The sequence below is a fragment of the Mycetomoellerius zeteki genome, unplaced genomic scaffold, assembly GCF_001594055.1.
Source record: "Mycetomoellerius zeteki isolate Tzet28-1 unplaced genomic scaffold, Tzet1.0 scaffold35, whole genome shotgun sequence".
NCBI classification, from domain to species: domain Eukaryota; kingdom Metazoa; phylum Arthropoda; class Insecta; order Hymenoptera; family Formicidae; genus Mycetomoellerius; species Mycetomoellerius zeteki.
The window spans coordinates 4117796-4141767 of record NW_017257338.1 but is presented as its reverse complement, the minus strand read 5'-3'; the positions used below and the strand labels follow the sequence as shown (position 1 = coordinate 4141767).

General features: G+C 31.0%; 1 protein-coding gene across 1 annotated transcript in view; it reads left to right on the top strand.

The window, feature by feature from the left end:
* Positions 1–21809, top strand: part of Rgk3 (Rad, Gem/Kir family member 3) — a 39196-nt gene extending 17387 nt beyond the window's left edge. Inside the window, exons 5-8 of the mRNA XM_018452471.1 lie at positions 9303–9515; positions 19900–19982; positions 20126–20315; positions 21031–21809. Of these exons, the coding sequence (XP_018307973.1) occupies positions 9303–9515; positions 19900–19982; positions 20126–20315; positions 21031–21317 (773 nt within the window). The 3' untranslated portion in view covers positions 21318–21809. The remainder of the gene's footprint in view (positions 1–9302; positions 9516–19899; positions 19983–20125; positions 20316–21030) is intronic.
* Positions 21810–23972: the final 2163 nt, after the last annotated feature.

Below are 23972 nucleotides of genomic sequence, written 5' to 3'. Positions count from 1 at the left end.
TTTGAATCTATAGATACCGAAAATGTAACATATTCATTATCAAAAATTTGTAAATACAAAGAAATTGGATAACTTTAAATATTAAAAAATTTTTAGATTCAACTGTTCAAATATTCAAAGCTATTCAAACCATTATTTAGAAAATAGCTTTATCGAATAGCTCGAGAGAAATACAGTAAATGTGAAATGACTTACGACGACCTTGCGCAAACACGGTCCGTAAAATCGAAGGACACGTTTTCCCTGATCGTTCGTCGGACTCGTTTTGAAAATCGATTTTGCTTTTCCTGGGTGCTCGTAAAATGGCTCGTGGGAACCGGCGTGCGTGAACAACGATGGTGACGATGGCTCGTAACGTTTTACGATTTCCCGCTTCGTCTCGCTTTATCGCGTATACGCGAGGCGGGCCTTTGCCGTGTTCAATTTTGCATAAATACATATCAATCTTTTGTATGACGTGTGCAGAGATGATGCGCACGAGCGAGCTAGTCAATCTACGTCGGAATTTACGGTCGACTTGATCCTTCGTCTTCGATGTAATCCTCTTTCCGACGCTGATATTTAGCAACTCGACTATTATTCGCTGAGCTTGCAATTTCTTTCAGCCAGTATATAACTCGGTATAACCGTTTGCCGTTATCTAGGGAAACGCTATTTATATTCTACAATTTTTTTAAATTTTTATCTAGTATAATTACGTTTATAAAAAGGAGAGGATACAAAAAAGAAAGAAAGTACGACAACGACATATTTATTATATATTCTATATATACGTAGTTGTCCTTCTTTGAAGCATGCCCACATATGTGTGCTTTTAACATTTATGAATTTAATAATCACATTTTTAATAATATAATTTTTAATATTATTATATCATATTACAATTAAGAATTTAATTAAACACTTTGTGAAGCAGTGAAACTTTAAAATCGATCACTGATAGTAAATAAATTTGTTTTAAAAGGTAGATATAATAAGTTGTCTTTAAAAATTCTTTAAAAAATTTTTTTATACTATGCAGTTGAGACGGAAATTTAAAAAATTTCAGAAAATTCACGTTTTCGTTCTTATTTACAAAGGAAGTTTCACAACTGTCCGGAACCGATTTGATTCTCCATGAAATATGTTGTAAAACACGAAAATCTAAGAGAGACACATATTTTTTTATACGTGCGCTAACTCATGTTTAAGGGGTGAAACACCACTTTAAAAAAAAACGGTATTTCTATTTCGAGCCAAATACCGTCGGAAGTATAAAAGATGGAAAAAAATTTTTTAAACAAAAGTACGGTTTCAAGAGTGCTTCAATGTTGTGAAGAAAAAAATTTTTTTGTTAACAATATTGTTAAACAAAACAAACATTTTTTAAACAAAATTTGTACGATTTCAATGTACGTATTCTTGAAACCGTACAAATTTTGTTTAAAAAATTTTTTCCATTTTTTATATTTTCAACGGTATTCGGCTCGAAATAGAAATACCGTTTTTTTGAAAGGAGTTTTACTCTTTAAACATGAATTAGCGCATAAAAACATGTATAAAAAAATACATGTCTCTTAGATTTTCGTGTTTTACAACATATTTCATGGAGAATCAAATCGGTTCCGGACAGTTGTGAAACTTCCCTTGTTAGTAGTACAAAAAAAAAGTGTTGACACTAAGAATTCTTATGTAGTCTTTCCAAGAAACAACTTAGCGCATAACCGTGGTAAAATTTGCGAGAGCCGTGTCGTGTAACTGCATACTAACACAAATCCTGCGCTGAATGCTCTAATTAGAGTCATTTTCCAGTCTCTTCTTTCTCGCCGCGAAACAACGAGCCGTTGATTGGCGTTAAGCTGACCAGATCGCGACAAGAATCACAAATGATAAATTAGTCGACTGAAAGTGCGATTCTACTTCAAGTGAGGGATGGGACTGGTTTGCAGTGTGTGCTCGCTTCGACTTTAACGAGAAGAGTAAGTAATGCTCGCAAAACCGATATTGAAATATTAAACGGACCTAACGGAATTAGCGGCCGCACTAGCTTGGTAGCTGTTTAGCCTTGGCGGTTGGTAACCGCTACGTTATCTCGGAATGATTTGATTGCGTACATCGATCGATATGCAGACGTTCCACGCGATTACTAGTAGTGCGTGCGGTAGGGCTAACTCCAATGCTTTCAGCTCTCTCTCATCTATGCATATATGATTCCGCATAGTCTGCGCGCCGCGGGCAAACTGCATCGGGTCGTATATGCAACGGTGTGCACGCCCGTGTGCCACGTGTATGCATGTATATGCGTGCGGGATATATCTACACGCAGCCACGCTTCTCATATAACGACAACCGTGCCAGCTGGTAGACGATAGATTGGTCCCTTTAGAACCACACTGTGGCTATACTGCCGATGCTTTCAAATGTGCTTTTCCTGGTTGCTTAATAGAGTTTAATCGCGACGACGTCGATAGAAATTTTGCATCGTGCCAGTATAATAGGGATGATGACTTCATACTGCGCGGATTTGTCTAAATTGACTGACGTATAAATTAGAATTCTTTTATTCTATAAATTAATTTGTCATTTATTTATCCCGATAATGAGGTTGTCAGATGGATGACTTGACTAAACTTTTGTTATACTTTACCGTTTATATTTACTTTAAATACGATAATAATCCGCTTTTTTCCTTCTTTTATTACAATAAGATGTAAGAAAGAATGAGCACTTTGTCCAAGGAAGCAGGCTTAGAGTGTCTAGAAAGCTTTTAGGCTTATGGGAAACGGAGAGTCTACTCCTACAGAGAATAAAATCAAGATCATCAGAGTCTAGTGTGTGTGTTGCAGAATCCCGTTACTAAAAATTGCTTGCGATGAAATACTTTTATACCGGTGGGAAACTGCCATTAGACCGTTTGGATATTTAAGAACATGATTCGCAATTTAAAAAATTTTTATTATTTTGAAAATGTTAAAAAAATTGTCCTTTGTATTTAAATATTAAATAGAAGATAACTTTTTCGTTTATTCAACATTCAAACAACATTCAAACACAAACAACACACAATCCTTTATCAATTTTTAACGTAGTAAAATATAATAAAATATTTCATATATTGAATTGAGCCCTTTGTCTATTTCCCTTTGGCACTGTGTATGAAGAAAACATCAATATTCTGTTTTTTATTATTATTTCATATTTCATTACACGATATTTCATGTTAGAACTTATTGCTGCGCAAAAAATATTGAATACACCATAGACTACATACAATACGTCAAAATAAATATACGTGTGCAACTGTACACAGACGCGCGCATTATTAGTTTCTGAAAAGGATGGAATATTCTGAGAGTACTCTGAGAACATCGATACTTCGTACTTTAAGTGAACAATATTTGTCGTCCAAGAGAGGTAAGCGATAATTTTGTCTGATTGTTAACAATATATTCGTCTTCTCTACCAATTTCTCCAAAGGTAGATGTCGGAGACAAATGAAGCAAGCAATTTTTCAGTCAAACGAGATTACAGAAAAGAAGTTGGTTACCTTTCTTATTGTTTCGACATTTTCATCGTAGCTTCTGCAACTAGCTATACTTATTGTTAGAATTGTATAAACTTTCGATTATCTAAATTTCTCTGCATTTTTTCTTTTCCGAAATGTCATCGTGCTTTACGTTGCGTTAAAGCTCAATTTTGACAAAATAACATCAGTATTTTAATAAAATAAATTTAATGTATAATTATATATGCGTTTATATATTTGTAAATAATTACAAATGTAATTTACTGTGTAAATACGTTTCTATTAAGTATTAATTTATTTATAATAATAACTATTTCAATTGGTAATATAAAAGCTATTTAATTTAATAACTTCGAATCCCGATTTAAATTAATAATATAATATCTCATATATAATCTACGGTCTCATTGAACAATAATTTTACGTGAAGTAGAAACGCTATCTCAGTGTTTTTATTTTAATCTTTTAGTTATGATGTTTAAATGAAAAATAGCGGTATGTATAAAAAAAGTGCGAACAATATCTTCATTCTTTCTTTCTATTGACTTTGCTGTATATCGATCGGAATATAATTCGATTTTGTGAGCACGGGAGTGTGTAAAAGTACAACGGTGCACTTTCCATAACACGCTTCATCTGCCGTAAAACTGACTTTCAGGCCGATAACCCATCAAATAGTCGACATCAGAGGAAAAAATGAGTAGGCGACGGCAGAGATGACGACAACGAGATGGTCAGTGTCTCGATTATCATCTCTGATGACTGCCAAATATGTGTCATCAGAAGTTTTTAGAACGTATCACATGAGGTTTAAATATAGCCGAAATATCAAAGTGTGACATGGCTTTTTATATAAATGAAACTGTATTGATTATATATTATTATTTTATCATTTCCCATTTACATTATTCTTGAATCTCTAAGGATTTCTCTAAGGAATTTCTCTCGCAAAGTTTTGTTTCTAGTTGTCCTGAATATATTTGATTCAGACGCTGATATCTTGAAATATAAAAAGAAATCTAAATGAAAGCGGAAGTCGCTCTTAAAACGAAAGATTTTGAGATATGAAAACTTGTGCTATTTATATTTTGTGTGTATATATATATATATATATAAATATATATACACATATATATATTGAGCTCCATTTTAAATCTAAAAATTCCCTAACGTTTTTAAACTGCGAAGCTATTTTAAATCTATATATTATGAGCTAATAAATGTAGCAATATATAGCGATATTAGTCAATAGATATTCTATTTCCAAAATCTGATATAGAGTTTTCTACTTAATTTATCGTAAAATTATTTAATAAAAACATCAAAGCCTAAGAGATGCTTAGACATTGTGGATCAATGAACGTAACGATTTAAAAGCAGGTTGCAGCATGGACACGTGCACATTTACATCAAACACTTAGGTATATATTGTAATAACATCAAATGGTGGTGAAATTAAAAGATGGTGAATTTAATCGTATCGTGAAATCTCCTCGCAAATCATTTCTAATGCGGAAATCACATCTAAGTACGCGCAAAACGATTTGGCAGTCGATCGTCGAACGTTTAAACTTTTATTAATAGAATTTACCTCACCTATTCGATGGTCAAATCGGTGCACCTGTACCGTGTTTGTCGTGCCAGCTATTTGCTCGTCAGAAAACCAAGCAGCGCGCGAACGAACGCATAGTTAAAGCAGGACGCTTCCCCATTTTTCACTGGGAAATAACTTACTTTTGCAAAAGCTTGCACCGATATATCGTAGCAGCTCAGTCGAGCGCTGCGTGATATTTTTATCAAAAGCACGTGGAAAATAACGGTCCCGCAGCGACCCGCAGCACGTTCTTGTCAGCTGACATTACCTTGTAGTAATCAATGGTGTACTGCAATCGACACCTATTTTCAATCCGATTATATATCGCACAAATAACGATATACGTTTATCAAAGCTACGTGTGTGTGCAGTAAAATATTTCATACATTTCTATAATTGGACCACGGAAAATCATGTTACAGTTAATAAATGACATTTTACTTGCAAATTATATTTTTAAAATTTTTTCGGATAACATTTATCATGATAAATGACATCAAAAGTCTTTATTATCGTTAATATCAGAAAATATCTAGAATAATTTTTCAAAGTTGGTGTTTATTTAAAATATTTTATTATTTGAAACATATAAAAAAAGTCCTCTTGTATTATTCTATATTTAATTATAATTCAATATCACACATGTCATTTATTACGTATCACGTGCTATATGAGTTGTTGGACTTTCATCCAAATCGTATCATTGCAGCATTGCTGCCATCGATAAAAATAGTTAATGATGCCTAGAGAGAAATACTGCTGTCGACTCTAACGTTCGACTATCATTCAACTATCGTTCGAATATGATACGAAATTCTTCCGGATTTAACGAAGTTGGAACGGAAATCGGATTGTCTCTACGAGCTCTCTGACGCTGTCCAATTTTCTCTCCGTTTCTCTCTTCTCTCTCTCTCTCTTCCCCTCCCCCTCTCTCTCTACACGATCGATTCTCCCTCTTTCATTCATTCGTACGTACAAGTGCATGCGCCACAAGTAGCACACATGTCGGACTAAACTTCGCGCTAACAAAGGTATGAGACAAAGGGAAGGAACGGACAGACGAACGGACGGGATATCAATGTTCTGAGTCGCTGAACAGGACGTGCGTTGTTCTCCTAGCGGTTGACAGCCGCACGTTGACATCGACGTATACACGTGCACATGTGCATGCGGATACGGGGCATATGTTATCAAGTAGGAACTTTAAACGTGTGTACTGCGATTTATAACAGATGACTGTGAACTTTTTGGCAGGATCGATTCGACAATCTAAATTTATTTCTTAAAGATTGAGGGTACAATGATGAGGGTACAAAAGTAATTCTTATTGATATTTATTAAGTTTTCAATAAAACAAGTTTAATATGAAACGTATTTATTGTTGAGAAACCTGCAAAAAATATTAAGCTCTTTTTAAGGATTGAGAGAGAGAGAGAGAGAGAGAGAAAGAGAGAAAGAGAAATGGATTTTTTAAATATATTTACAATTGTGTTACTAATAATTGAACTTAATGTTAGACTTAATAAAAAAACATCAGTACTACGCAAAACCAATAACACGAAAATGGAAAATTTCTATGACAATTTTAATTCAGTGTGCAATTATACACATGGATAGAAATAAAATAATACAATATTAAGAATTTAATTAAACACAAAAACAATGAGATAAATTAAAATGACTTTAACATAGAAACAGCAATCAGAAAATTTCAGAATATTCCGCTTCAATCAACACAAATTTCGTCAGACGCGAGACTTGGATTTGAGTCATCTCGTATATATAATACAAAACTGATGTATGAATCACCTTACAGATAAAATGGATTCATGAATCATCTAAGGTCTATGAACTTTCGAATATTTCCTGAAATTTTCGTATTAGATCTGTGCTTCTTTATATTCTTAAATCTTTTATTTTATAAAAATGTAATGCTTGCAAAATCTAATAAAACTAGTTTCAATAAAAATAAATAACTTTTTGTACTATATTTTATGTACACATGTGCTTTCATTTATCGTTCTCCTTATCTTTTTCATATTTTTAATTTTTTAATTGTTTAAATCTAATTTCTAAGAGAAAAAGTAGCATTTTATTTAATATAAATCAATGTCTTATGTATATGTGTTCATGTTTAATGCATAGAAAACAACCGCTATACACAGGGGTGTGCAACTTTTGCTTTGTTAGTTAGTTCAATCTGACGTGCAATTACTAATGGAAAGCAAATGCATTAACATGAAGCGTGTTCATTAACCAAAGTTTACTTTTGCTTAAGGATTATTTACAAATTCGAATACATATCGATTTAATTTTCATGTTAAATCACATTTATCAATAATGGCATCAAGAATGACCTTATGAATCCATTAAGGCTATCACACGTACAAAAGTTTTAATCGTAATCATAAGGCTGTAAGTAAATTGGCCAATCACAGTCGAGCGTTTTAAAACACGAGATCGTAATTTTGATTGTGATTGGTCGATTTGCTTGCGACCTTACGATTACGACTAAAATTTTTGTACGTGTGATAGCTTTTACTCAAATGACGCCATTCATTTCCACGCAAATGTACGAACTATAAACTACTTAGGAACAGTTGATACTTTGTATAAGTTCGGAACTTTGCTTTGCGTTCGTTACATTAAACTTCTAAACGCATTTAATTATCAAGACACAGTTGTGATAGATTTAATTTTTCAGAGAAGCTAGTTTCCAGAAAATATAAAAATGTGATCAATAGATTCTTTCTATTTTTTTATTAAATAGCAAATAATTTTTACTAATAAAAATATTAAATTATTAAATTATTTATTGTGTCGATATTAGGCTTACGAGATATATAAATTTAAATATTTCAAGATAGATTTTAATGAAAAGAATCGTAAATGTTAATCTATTTTTAACAATAGACATGAATCATATGCTTTCTAGTAATATGTTTTATAAATACTCTGCAAATAATATATGCATAATTGTATAATAATAATAATATAAACAATACAAATTGTAGTTTTTTAAATTCTTATTTGTTTTTTATCTCGTTTAAATAATTTTTATCGGTTAAATAATTTGTAAAAGGCATATCCAATAATATATAAGCAGAGTTATGTATTACGTGTAGTTGTTATCCTTTCAAAAATCATGAAATCTATTTCATATTTCACGAGAATTGCGTTATTAACTGTGAGATGAAATTCTCTGTTGAGAATTTCGACCATTCCACCTATGCTCATTTCTTCCATCAATCCCCAGCACATATTAGAATGATGCCCACGTAGAGTGTGGTATTAGCGAGATTAACCGGGGTCAACGCGCTGTAAAGGGCGCGTTGGTGTTTAGAATATATAATGTGTTTTGAACACCGGAAACCACGTGAATATGAAAAGGTACATGTATTCGATCAATACATAAACGAACTGAATATTAACATAAATATTAAAATAAAAGAGGACGACGAAATATAGAGAGGAACACAATGAGTCAAAATTTATATAAAAAAAAAAGAAGTTGATGATTTATAATAGCTGTCTTTGATAACAATAAAATACAGGATGTTCCATTTTAAATAATGTCTTAAGATTTTTCAAAAACCATGGTAGATATGGAAAAATGTTTCGAACAAAAGTTGTATGGTTCGGACATAAGAAGATACCATTAATTTGACTTTGGACCTCGCCACCCGAGGTCAAATCAATGGTACCTTCTTATGTCCTCCTCCGAACCATACGAACTTTTGTTTAAAACATTTTTCCGTATCTACCATAGTTTTCGAGAAATCTTAATGCGTTATTTAAAATGAGACACCCTGTATATTTGAAAAAATTGTTGCTGTCGTTTATTTGTTACCGGGTCTTTATTTTATTTATTTTACGGCTTTCAAAAGAATAACGATTATATAACACATACATCGTACATAACATCGTTTTTATATTATATATATTACTAAAATATGCCTTTTGTAAACATAATCGACACAAGAAACAATTAAGAACAAATAGTTATTATTAGATTATACAATTATATATTATTTTACTTCTTTTATTAACAATTATTAACTAATTTTTATGCAAATCTTTGTATTAAATTATTACATGATTATTTGGAGCTCTACTTTTTCTCTATGTGTAAATAAAAATTTAATTGCAACTGCATATTTTTTTATCTATATAATGTTTTCACGATTGCTTTATGTTTGACAGGTGTTGTCAACAGAGGAGATTCTTTTAGGAGAAGAAGATCGAGATCGAATTCTTTGGTGCCTGCCGATCAGCAAAATGAGGAACGGCGACTGCCGCCCAAGGAAGTAGCTTCGCACAACGTTGCTATGTTAGGTACAAGAGGAGTTGGAAAAACCGCCCTAATCAGTCAATTTATGACCAGCGAGTGTATAAACGCCTACGATAGACAGAGAGGTGAGTCTTCTACAACTATGACATTATAGTATAAGACATTATAATATAATTTTACAATAAGGTATATTGTAAAAATCATGGAGAAAACGCGATTTTAAGTCTAAGAGAGGAGCAACTTTACTATTGTTATTATTCTTTTACTGTTAGAATTAAATAAACTTTATTTTGATATGAGTATCTAAATGTTTGTTGCTAGAAAGTTTAAAATTAAGCATTAAAAAGATATAAAAGAAATATTATTAAAAAATATGAAAAGAAATATTTTATATTCTTTTTTAACAAAATCTTTGATAAGGAAAAGTTGAGGTGCAAATGAAAAAAGTTATATAAACATATAGCGTATTCAGTAATGAGTTTACGTAATAGTCAGATTTCTGACAAATACGTATGAGCTTTTAATGAGTAAAAGTATACAATATAGTAAGAAATTTATAAACGTAAATTCGTTTGGGAAGTTAAAACTTCTTGATAGAATGTTTTATTGTTATGTCATATAAACGTGAATCAACGTAGAAACGATTGTAGAAAGGAAATTGTTGGACATTTCTTAATTGATTCTGTAGCAAATAATCTTTACGGCGACTTTCAACAGTTTACATTTCGATCGTCCCGTTATATCGCGTGAGTTTACACGACGGTCTCTAGTGTGTATTTCGATTGCACACTCGGTGAAAGACGGCGTCAAATTCTGCCTGAGCAGCGCATAGTTTCCGGGGCTTTCTAAATTCTATAAGCTCTTTTGGATACGCGCAATTCTTTTTGAATGAATTGATTACAGTTGAGCGACGCTTAAGTCGATATCTCGGAACAAGATCAAATAAAATAACATTAACCTACTGCTTGACAGAAAAAAGAATGAATATATCCCATGTCTGATTATATTATATAATACCTTTTCTCCTTGTGTTTCCATTTCATATAATAACTTTGATTTTTTCATCCACGATTATAAAATATAGAAACTATAATGAAATATAATGAATATAAATCAGTTATTATTTTAATATTAACATAATATTTAAAATTAAATATGGGACAGAAGGAATGACAGAAAAAATGGGAATATACATATACAAAGTAATAAAAAAGAAAATATGACGTATTTGAATAAAACATGTTTGTCCTTTATCATTAAATAAAATAATATTCATTATTGTATTATTTAAAAATTAAATTATTATGGCATGTAAAATGAATACAATTTGGATGTAAATAGATAAAAAACAATATAATTAAACTTTTTAATAGCATATATAAGTTTGCAGTAATGTAATTTGCTGTAAATTGCATCGATGTCAATGATAATTTCTAGAATATCTTAAATCTAATATATACGGGGCGCTATTGAATTGCTTGGTAAATACTTTAGAACCAAATTCTTTGTACAAATTAATATAAATATTTCCTCAGTAAATATTTCATTGCTCTGCTTCATTTTTCGCATTCTTTTTAATATCAGATAGTTTAATATCTCTAACTCAGCCGTAAAATAAAATTCCAAAAATTAAAATAACATTAATTCAGATTTTATCTGGAATTAAATAGAAAGTTTCGATTTTATTGTCTGTATTTTCTTTATAAAAAAATTTTATTATTAATCACTTCGTATATCTTCATTGTTTTTATAAAACTTTGGATCTTCCATCACGTAAAAACTTTGAAGCGTGCGTATCGTTTTATAAAAACGTCACATCATCTGATATTGATTATTGAAGTGATATCTCGTGTAGTATAAAATTCGTATAAATATCTGGATTGACGATAGAGTATAATACCGACTCGATAACAATGTGAATGATCATTATTCTGCCAACTATCTGTTCTTATGACGCTCACTTGTTAAAATTGATACGAGATAACTTTCTTATTGTTCACATGTTATTGATTTTAATTATTATATCTGTTTATTAATTTTACTAATACAATGTGATTATATTCTTGACCTTTGTTGAATAACAATTGATCAAAGAAACAAACTTTGCTTATTAAACTGTAACTATATATTATCTCTTATATCATGTCTTACATCAAATAATTGAAATAGGTGTATTTGGGTAATGTTACTCAAATCAACTTTTATGTTCATCTTTTTTACGAAAAATGTTTGCTTGTTGCAAATTCTGTTTAATATTTGCTTTACAATTCGTAATTAATTATGCAAAATTTCTCGAGCTGATATCCTCTCGCAGCATCTGCTTCTCATTGAAAAACTTCATCGCGACTCTTTCATTGGTGTTAAAGTGTGATAAGCGAGACGGGTGAAGCTTTGTTCCAGTTGGACACATTCAATCCTCGTTCGGCGACGTCACCCGGTGCTATTACGATCGATATTCGTGCGAGCCATCAAACAATGGGATATGCTCGCGCGGTAGAAAAAAAATCCGCGCCCTCTATTCTCTCTCTTCCTTCCTTCTCTCTCTCTTTCTCTCTCGTGCTTTTTTTATACCCCAATATAATGGAATTTTCTATTTATGTCTAGTGCGCGCAGGCAAGTGGTTTTCGCGGAGATAGTGGTTTCAAAACGATAGCGTGATGAGCCCTGATGTAACTCTCGCAACACTTCCTGCGAGAAACTTTTTACATATTGTAGTCAAACGTATGATGTTAGAATATAAAACACGCGGCGAAAATACTCTATTATACGACGGTAATATAACTTTACTTTATCGTTGGGGAAAAAATGGAATTTTTAATTTGAGTTGATTAAATTGTACGATGTTCTGTTTGCGAATTAACGAAACGTAAAAATGGACAATATTTCTCCTCGTCGTGAAGAGTAAGTCTTGGAACAAGACACAGTGATCCGCGCTAAATGCTAAGGAACTAAGAATAAATGTTGATTCTACTGGCGTGTCCCAATTTAAATGTTAACAATTTTAATCGTTTCTTTGCATATTTCCTCTTGTAACGCGGTGATTCTTCCTACTGCATTATACTTTTTCTGATTTTTTGCAGTCACGATTGATGTCGATTAGAAACATCTAAGATTTATTTACTTTGCAATCTTTTTTTTTATGTAAACTATAAGCAAGACTTATCTAAGAGAAAAAGATAAATAAAATGTGTACAATTTGATCTCAATATTCGCAAATAATCACTGTAAAATTACAAGCGCAACAATATGAATAAGTTATGATTTTAACCCTAACTGATATTCGCTCTGAAATTTCTTTAATTGATATTAACGGATCACTAGTGCTTTAAATTAATGTATCTTTGCTTAAAATTAAATAATTGAACAATTTTATTTATTTTAAGGATCAAAATGCAAGGCATAAAATAATGTAATTTAAAATTATGTAAGGTTGTGAAAAATATTTGTTATAAACAATTTTTCACAACGTTAATTGAAAAAATCTATTGGATGGGTGAATACTAATTAGTAGATAGAAGAAAGATAAATAAAACGAAGGCAAATCGATAGATTGGCTTTTGGCTGTGTCTCTCGTAAGCGTCTCTTCAACTCTTAATTTTTCTCTCTTAGAAGTTCCTTCTTTAGAATAATTATTCAGTTTTTCAGATATACACAATTTCTCTCGCAATCAGTGGAAGAAAGAACTTTTTTCTTAAAATAAAACATGTTTCAAGAAAAACAATTTACCTTCAATCCATTATTAATTATACGTACGGAAATGCATTTTATTAATATTCTCCAGTTGATTACCATTATTATTAACGCTTCCGTAATTTAATTAATAATTTAATCATGGCGCTCGCACACAATTATTTCCTCTATGTGATGGTGTACATTTATCGAATTCTGTTATAGTTAGCATGTCGATGAATCTGTTCTCGCTTATCACCGTATACATATGTATAACTTGACCACCGTCAATCGTCGATGTTGTGATATAAATTATTCTATGATTGATATAAATTATTCTACGATGAGAATATGATTTATAATAAGAGAACATATGTTGTGTTCCTGCATTTTTAAGTACATTTGCAAATACATTTTAAACTAGAATTATAATTGTGTTTAGAGTGATAAACCGTACCTGCATATATGAATTACGTTCACATTATAGCTCAGATACATAATGGTATTATAACTTATTATGCCCATCAACTACGTAGTACGGTTGTATGTGATATTTTGTAATTTATCTCACAATCTAAGACATATTACTATTTATTACATTATCTCTGTTTTTTAATGAGATATCTAAGATTTATAAAAGCATTTATTTTAATTATGTATTAATTGATGAACGTCATTATAGGAACTAAAATAATCCATACTGATTATATTAAGACATCTAGTTAGTAGATTATATTAAGACGTTGTTATATTGATATATCAATATTGTATATTATGAATTACATCTTAATTTGAATTACTATTTATAGTTTTGCAATTGTACTACTATATACCTATAAATTATAGTTTTCAAAATTAGTAGCTAATACTTTGTGAACCACTCTTGACAATTTTTATTATTGTTTCAAGAAAATTCTTTTATTTATAATCCAGTTGTTTTGTAAACATTATTTATAATGTTTTCCCACATCATATGTTTACTTTTGTAAACACTGTAGAAGTTTGAGTAAAAAGAAATGATTTGCGAAAATGAGTTTAAGCAAAATGGAGCGGAAATCAGTTTCACGATCAATTACGCAAAAAGCTCTGTGGCAAACCTTGTGCGGAAGATTCATCATGACGAAAAGGTCACTTAATCGTTATGCGATATGAATAATGATTGCCATAATTATGTTCAGACCATTTGATAGGCAAATGGAAAAGGATATTATACCTTTGAAACAAATTTTTCAAACTTTAGCAAAGAAATGAAATTGATATTCAAATATCGTTAAAGTGATTAAAAAATTTACGGTCTTTCTCTTAAAACATGATACAAATTTAAGAATGTAAAAAATATTGAGTTACGAAGATTTAATTATTTGAATTATGAAAATAAATTTTTTAATTTGTGTTTAAATAATTGTGCTTTATATGTAAAATCGTATTTTTCAGTGAATTTATTTATCATTTTAGATAAATTATACATAGTTTTTACATACGTAAATTTTGTTTGCCTATATAAAATTAATAAAACGGATTAAATGCAGAAAGATATTTTCTTATTTCTTTGAATAATGTCTGGAATATCACAAAACAAATGTTTAAATATCACATGTAGTCATATTTTTAATAAATTACCAAATAAATTACCTTAAATTTTATAATAGTAAAAATATTCTAACGTTTTAAATAAACTTATTTTTTAGATATTAACTATGATTATAATCTTTTAGATATTAACTATGATTAAAAAAGCTGGAGCTTCCATGAGAATTATTTAATATTCTCTTATATCAGATGATTTTACAAGCGACAAAGCTATATTTTTAATACGATGCACAGTCATTTTAAAGCTGTATTTAATCTTATATAACAGTGTAAGTTTTTAAATGAATAATATACCTGACATTTTTATCAAAACAGTTGGATGTGGTAAAAATCCACATTCTTTCAAAATGAAATGAGCAAAAGGGAACGTATAATTAAAACGACAAGCGACAGGCAAAATAGAGACAAAAATAGTTTTAGTCTGACTACAGTCTGGGTCAAAATTTTCGAATATACGATTCTATTTCAGTTAAATTCCACATTGTTGCATTTCGTGTGAATTAAGATTATCCAAGATCGAAATTGAATCAAAAGACCATCGACCGATGTAAGTAAAAAGAATTTAGGCTGATGTCAAGTTTCGCGATAATTTTGCTGCAAATCGGGATCGAGGTCAAGATGCGATTCGCTGCGCAAACGAGAGAGGAGAAAACGAATGCACGTCGTAATCTCAAATGTAAATTTAATTGGATGACCTTTCATTTTTTATTACACATTTTTCTTCCGTGCTTCAATTGATTGCTTACGAAAATTGTGATATATGATATTATAATAAAACAGTTTTCTCATAAGATAAGTGTGAATTGCATTCATTAGAATAAGATGTTCCAGATTATTATAATTTCTTATTTTCTCCATCAGTTTTTATTGCGATGCTTAGAATTGATTAAATTTAAATAAACAGTTACAAAAGTCTAGTAAGTCCTTTTGTTACTTACAAAGTATCGATAATATCATCCCGAATAAAATTAATGTTACACAAGAACATCACGCATGTTAATACAACGTAGTTTTCTATTTTAATTAATTTTGTAATTAATGTAAAATAGTATAGTAACAACTCTCAATATGCATTATTCCACAATCAACTTGGTGCAAGGTTATTTTCTCAAACAAAGAAAATAAGCTGTAGAATTTTTCAAGTCAGTCTGGTACATTTTCTTCACACAAAATTGTCAATTTTTTAAATTTCTACAATTTAAATCTTCGTCCTTTAAATTGTTCTTTTTATGATTTTACTATATCATTCGGATATATATTTTATTTCATGTGCGCAAAGCATTTTGTACAGTCAGATATATAGCAACCGTGACGAGCTTCGTGACTTTGCATGGAAAAGGGATCAACGACGTTCGTGTCGAGTGTGTGCGAGTCGATGGAATACGTCCGCCTCGAAAAGCAAACGAAACGATTTCCACGAAGGTATAAAAAAGAAAAGCGCAGGAACAAGCCGCTCGGAAATAGCCGCGGTTAATTTTGCGTCCGCTCCGTGCTATAAACGTACATCATAGAGAGTTCGCGTCTGTTCATCGTCTGTTCTCCTTCTCACTCTTCGTTTGAGTCCCTTTGCTTCTTCTCCTTTCTTCTGTCTTTTTCTTTTTTTTCTTAGCTCACTATCTCTTTAAAAATACATTGCTGTGTTTCCGGTGAACAGTGGCGGAAATTGCAAGTGTTGTAATATTGATAGATTCAATGAGTGTGTTGATGATAAATGCTCGTGATACTCTCGAATTATAATTATCTATAAAAATTTTGCATATATATCATTACGTAATATTTCTACATTTGCATTTTAATAATTTTTAAATTTGCAAATTAATTATCTGTAATAAATTTATTGTTTACTATGTGTAATAAGTTTACTATAATTATTGTTTACTAATAATTACTCCAGATATTTTAGTAGGTATTAAATAAATAAACAGCATAAATTAACATTTTGTAACTCGAAATAATATTAAAAATATTTTAAACGAAGTAGCAGAACAACAATTGAAATAAACAATACTACTACAATAAATTAAATTACTTGAAGCCTCGTGCAACAGTTTATTTTATGTTTATTGATAAAATCTGTTGTCAAAGTTAATAGTTTTAAAAATGTGAACTTGTTATAAATAAACCTTGATTACTTTCCGGTAAAAGATATAGTTTTTATTAAATTTTATGTGTAAATGAAACATGACTACATATTCAATATCAAACAGTTGTTATCCGTAAAAATTGAATAAAGACAAGAGAGAATTTTTCATTGGTGCAATACAAGTGCGTTTTTTATCCGGTTAAAAGTAATTAAAATCGTAAATGTGTAAATTCTTTTAAGCGTCTGAAAGATCAATAATTTGTACCCATGAACGAAAATTGCGGTGCGCGCTTGCGCTAACGAATGCGTTTCACCAATTTCTGCGGTATTTATTCGCATTTCAGTGATCTTGCAACCCCAAAATGTCAGTTCCCTCTTGCATTCATGATATTCCTGTCATGGCTATCAATCGGATTTGTTTCTGACCGACAATCACGTTAAATCCTGTATGCGCGATTTTATTGAATTAATTATCTCGTGAAAAATACATCTTTATCCGAAAGTGAAGTAGTGTTTAAGTCACGACTATTGTGTACCCCGGAAAAATATCATGTTCATTAAAATATGTATAACTACTACGTTTTACGTCAAACATTCTGTATAAGTCGTCGCAATCTCATGTTAATGTTTACCTCGCAATTTTATAATCCTTTTTGCAATGTGACGTTGAATTTACATAAAAATTTGCAAGCGCGTCAGTTTGCTTTCGTAATTCTGTAATTTTGTAACTTTTTAACTTTATAACAATGTTTGCTTTTTTCTGGACTTTCTATGACCGAATAAGATAGAAGACGCAACTAGTGTGTTGCAGATAGCGTCTTTCTCGTTCACTGACTTATCCCGTGCTTTATCGTCTTCGAGCGGTCGAGAGATGGATCATCCCGCTTTTCTTTCTTTCCTTCTCTCATGTTTTTTCACGAAATTAGATACATGTCCATCAGCTCTACTGTGTCTGACCGTTAACCTCCATTTTCTGGCAACAGCTGAGTATGTGAAATGTAACGTTGCTAATTTATGGTTACACATTTCAAAGAATATCTCACGACTTTTATTATGGAATGCTGAGAAAACAACATTGAAGGACAAAATTGAAGCAGCGTTGGAAACACATAAAAATTTCAGTCACTTGTTCCTGACAATAGTAGATGATTGTTAAAAAAAAAAAAACTTATTAAAACATCATTTAATTATTAAAAACGCTTTCCTTCGTCATGTGTTTTCTTCTGACATTTTTCTCTCCGTATTTTCTTCTACTTTTTATTTAAAAAATCGACATTTATTAATTATGAATAAAATATGTTCTTTTCTTCTATGGGTTGATTTCCAAAAAAAGTAAGTTTAAAAGTTGTTTGTTTATTAACTGTTATTGAATTATTTCTGTTTTATTTAACAAAATAATAATATATCGTTGTTTCGAGTGTATGTAGAGTGTATGTAGCATACAACGGGTCGGCAATAAAGAAGGAAAGAGAGAATAGAATTCGCTGAAAATAGCGAAATGCATATTCCATATGCAAACTGACGCGAATTAGAGATATTTTATATTCATCGAGGTACAATTAAAGTTGTCTGTTTTTGTTTTAAATACAATTTTTATCATATCATACACGTTGCAATGCTGTAATAACATATCTCAATTTATCTAATGAAAATTAATTATTTAAAATTCTTTTAACTCTCTCCGGACAAACAAAATATATGTACTTTCTACATTTTAGTATGTGCACGTACTACTCGTATATATGTATGTTACGCAAAGTTAGTGACTTAAAATAGAAAAGAAAATGAATCAGAATTATTGAATGTAGAAAAGGGACAATAGCTGAGATATTTTATACGTAAAATGTGTTTGAGAATAATTGTTAAAGTAGCAAGAAATATTTTGAGATTTATAAAAATGTGTTCAATATAACTAAATTATTAACTTATTTATTTGATTGTTATGAGGTATTTTACAACTTGAATTGCATTTTTGTGTTATACATATATAGAATACAGAAAAAAGAACATTATATATATTTTCTTATACATATAAAATTTTTTCTTTTTGCTATTATATGTACAGTATATTTTTTTACACAAATAAAAGAAGATCTGCATCTACTTCTACTAATTTTTATAATCTAATTTCACAAATGATTTATTTTAATTGCAATTTAACTTTTCCAATTTTCAAATAAGAAGCTGAATGAATATAAGTTTGCAGGTTTATACGATTTAGTTGTAGTATTTACTGTTCCTTGCTCTATGCTTCTTCCGCTGGTAGAAACGTTCGTTATTTATGACTCCCGTTGGCAGCTGTGGAACTGCATCTTTAGAGAAGCGAGAATCGTTCAGCCGAAAAAAATTGGTTAGGACAACGAACGATTCTCTGATGTCACGGATGATATTTCGTTAGCAGGCTAAAATCAATCGGCAATGCTTTTGACAGGCCGCCTATAGACGCATTTAGAGCCATAAGATTACGTCGGTTCTCTCTCTCTCTCGCGTCAATTACGAGAACATTTCCTTGCTCTAGTAGTTCCTCGCTCGCGGGCGAAACAGATTTATTTACAGCTCCGATTATTCTTTTTATCATATTTATTTTGACCGAGAAGAAGAGATAAATAAGTTGGCGAATTGTGATCTATTAGTTCTATCTCTCTTTTTTATTGTTTTTCTTTATGATTGGAAAGAATATGAAGCGCTTCAGAATATCGAATATTTAGTAACTTAAGTCAATAATATTGTAATATTATTACATTATTACATTATTAATATTATTACTACATCAATATTACTACATTATAACTATATAATATTACTGTATTATAATATTACTACATTGTAACAATATAACACATAGCAAGGCCATGAATATATATAAAATCAAAATTAATTTAATTATTTATTTAAAAATTCGATAGAAATTAAGGGAGAGAATTTCTATTATTTAGAAAAGGATATAAGATGGTTCGCGTTTGATATAAAATTTTCCTCGAAAATATAATTATAGTTTACTTGCGATTTTACAAGAACATTTTTTTATAACAATATCAAATTATATCTGTATCTGTATAATGTGTATACCGTTTTTATCTTCGTCCAAATTTTAAGATGTTGAATCTGAAAATTTTTGTAAAAGCTATTCGAGAATCTTCATCTTTTATTTTTTGTTCTCATTGCAGATGTGCCAAGTGAGCAATCCGTTTTCGTGATGCTGAATGGTGAAGAAAGCGAGCTTAAATTCTTAAACATCATTAATCTTAAAGTAAGAAGAGAGAATAGTCCTTTTACTTATTATATAATCCTATATAGCGCGATATTAAATAAATTTTTGTTTACTTATTCTATTTTTTTTTAAATATATGCAAATAGAATTTTTATTTTATTAAATCAATTTGATTTGTACAGATCGAATTGGAAAAAATGCCATTGCCAGACGCCTTTGTCGTAATGTATTCAGTAATCGACAAGGCATCCTTTCAAAGGGCTGAAGAATATCTCGCTCGACTTCACGATCAAGATCTTCTTCGTGGTAGACCGGCTATTCTGGTCGGGAACAAGGTCGATTTGGTTCGTTCCAGAGTGGTTTCGCCCCAGGGTAAGAGGCGGAACATCTTTCTTTTTTACACATACATTTTTTTCATGAATAGACGGTTTTGTGACACTTTATAAAATTGAACGTTCAGTTAACGTGATATGGTTTATCAGGTAAATTCTAAAATAAAAATAAGATCACCGTATCTGTGTGTACGTGCGCGTGCACTGAAAAAAATTCACGATATTTGAATAAATATTTGTTTAGATAGTACCAATGGGATCATTTACTTAGAGTAAATAAATATTTGTTCAATTAAAAAAATTATACTTAATTTAAGTATCATTTTTTAAAATCGAATAAATATTTATTTCCTATCTAAACAAATATTTATTCAAGTTCCTTAAATTTTTTTCAATGTGTATGTATCGCGTATGATGCTTATTTAAGATAATTAATCGTTTTATGAATGTAAAATTTACATGAATGTATTGTGATAAAACAAAGTGTTTTATATTATTATATTATTATTAAATATTATTATATATTTATATTATTATTATTATTATTAAAAAGTGGCAAATTCTAGACTGAAGGAATATATTTATAAGACTATTTTTTGACTCTTCTTTAAAAAAAGAACAAAGACTTTTTAAGTTCTTTATTAATATACTTCTATTAAAGATACATCAATAGAGAATTTAAACAATAATAATTTAAAAACTCCTTTATTTCAATTGTAATCCTTTATCTCGAATTTTCGGACTGTACATTGTAGATGGGAAATGCTTGGCATGTACCTACCGTGCGAAGTTCATCGAAGTGTCGGTGGGCATCAATCACAACGTTGATGAGCTTCTCGTTGGAATACTCAATCAGATCCGTTTAAAGGTGGTCCAGAGTAATCAGGAGAATCGAAACAGCGGTGGCAGCGAGGGTAGTGCTCACTGGTACAAATCTAGAGGTGTCGTGCGCGCCAGTATGAAAGCCAGACAGATGCTGACCTGGCTTTTCGGCAAAGAAGATAGCAAATTTAAAAATTGTGAGAATCTCCATGTACTTTAAGTCACTGCGATAGAAAAAGATCGTAATCGACCTGTTCGACTACTGTTTTATTAGTCACGTAAGTATGGCATAATTTGAAAAACTTCTTTCTTCGACGGGAACTTGATTAGAATTCTAGAATTGAAGGAATTTCCGTCGGGAAAGGATCGTGAGAATGTAGTGAATCTGCTGAATGGATGCATCTTTGAATCAACAATATGTATGTACCTTAATGTTTAGAATTGAACGTCAAGTCTTCGCTACTGATAATGTTTGTGAGAGTATTTTGTAATCCTAGAACGGGCGAGTTGGTCCGTGGACCAATGGATGCTATTAGCATCGGGTTAACAAAGTGCCAATTAGTGAAAATTAATGCGCACTGAGTTTGGGGAGAAAATCCCTCGATTCCACACTCGTTTAACTAGAATTACCTTCTGAGAAATGTGAGTAATTAATCCTTTCAGTCCCAGGTGTGACCAAGCGTTGCTTCTCAGTAATTTTCTAGACACAAACTTCGTCTTCCTTTTTTTTTTTGAAAGATTAAGTACTGCTATTAAATTACATTCAAGTCTTTATTCAAGCAATGCTGGATATTTAGACTATTTCGTGTCAATTTATATGCTGTCTTATTTCAACAATAATTTGAGATTAATGAAATTAACATTCTGACAAATTTTGTTACGTTTATCGTTATTTATTTTACCTGCTCGTACATTTTTCGTTAATATTCTACTTGTTAAAGAAGAAACTTTAGTAAAATGGGCATTTATATATCGCGCATTTCAGCTTTATGTAATTACAAATGCTTATGTAATTACAGATGCTGAATCTGATGGCCCATAATAGCGCAATCAAAAGTTCAAATCAAATCGTGTGACGATAAGAAAAGAATTTAAACCGGACCATGGTGCGAATTAGTCGCCTTAAGTTTACGATTTTACTGTATGATAAGACCAATTATTAATCTTTTTATTTAGTGTACATGTATATACGAAACTTACATACATGATATAAGCGTATACTTGCGTAAGCATGTTCTATACAAATATACTCAACGTGTATGTACATCCCTTAATCCCTCCGTTGACGAGTGTCGATTTTACCACATAACGATGTTACATCGTTGTGTAAACAGAATATACCACTATTCTCGCGTCGCTAAATTCGCTTGTGCCATTAATTTCTCGCGTTCCAGTGGGCTTTCCGTAGTCCGGTATTGTATGTATATATATAAAGCCAACTTGATGCAATACGCTAATATTACTTGACATTAAATTGTACATAAAAGTCATGAGGTTACTTTAATACCTAACAGGTGTTTATTACAATTAGAAAAAATATAGTATAAAGCTGCCTATATATGTTGCTAAAATGTTTCCTACGCTTATATTGAGCGGATCTATATACGTCGCCCGTGCGTGCATAATTTTTATCATCTATATTTCAAAGTAGATAATTACATCGATGCATATTTCAATTCCAGATACGTTAAAAGTTATTATGCGACCGGGCATCAAGTAACTTTTAATTAGCGCTTTGAGGTCTGACTCCGTAATTTTGTTAATCGGATATTCTATCAATTATTTTACAATCTGTTATTTTATACGATTTTATGTGTGATATCGATATTGCTATAGTACATACATAGTTCATGCGGCATTTTGTGTGCAGTATTCTGCCGCAATGGAAATGAAATCTATCATGTTGCGTGTTTTCCTCGTGAGCGCCGCGAGAGAATGGGTATAGCGGTGATGTATGTACCCGAAACTATAGTCTTCTGAAGAGAGATATCCTTTTCGAATCTTTAAGGAGAGTGTCTATAAAAAGCTGTCTATTTTCTGCGATCTCTATGCCTGTGTATCCGAATTATACGAATGTAGCGTAAAATCTGATGCATAATACTGTATATCTACATGACGGGAACAATGCGCGAATGACGTGCAATTTTGCCCTTCTCGTGTGAATATTTCATTATCCCTAGACTATGTATACGAGAAATTAACGTTTCGGATTACAGTAGTAAATTATGGACTTCCTTTCTCTCGTTGCATGAACATATTTTAAAAGATATTATGACTCTTGATGATCCAAATAAAATTAAAAAAGTTTCTTCCGGCATTCTTCGTTATCGTTGTTATCATCGTCGTGCAATTAATTCGATCGTAGCGTCAAATGAGAGTTGTGACGGACACGATGTATAAATTTTGAGTTTAAGGATTTATCCCGAAATGTTTCTCAGCCGAGGAACTGAAGATTTTTACCAAGTGCCTTTGCGTATTTTTGTAATTTAAGCTAACTCAGTGTAAGCCCCATGAGTATCGCACACTGTATAATCTATTATTATACATATATATTACTGATATATTTATTTGTTGTTAATTCATCATGTTTCCTGTGAGATCGCTGCGTTGTGTGATCTCGGTGGCGTAACTTTTCTTCCCAAAAATATATGTGATTTAATTAAATATAAATTATCAGGTTTTTATCTGAAAACTAATTAAAATGCCAAAGTGATAGGTACTTCCATCTAAAGACTCATTTAAAGTTACGTCGCCGACGAATCTCTTTGTTCATTCGTGCCATTAACATTTCCCTAAAGCTATGAATGTAACTTAGTTATTAAAGTGTCATTGTGTCTGCTCGCTGTAATACGTGACGTGACAATACTGCCAGTCC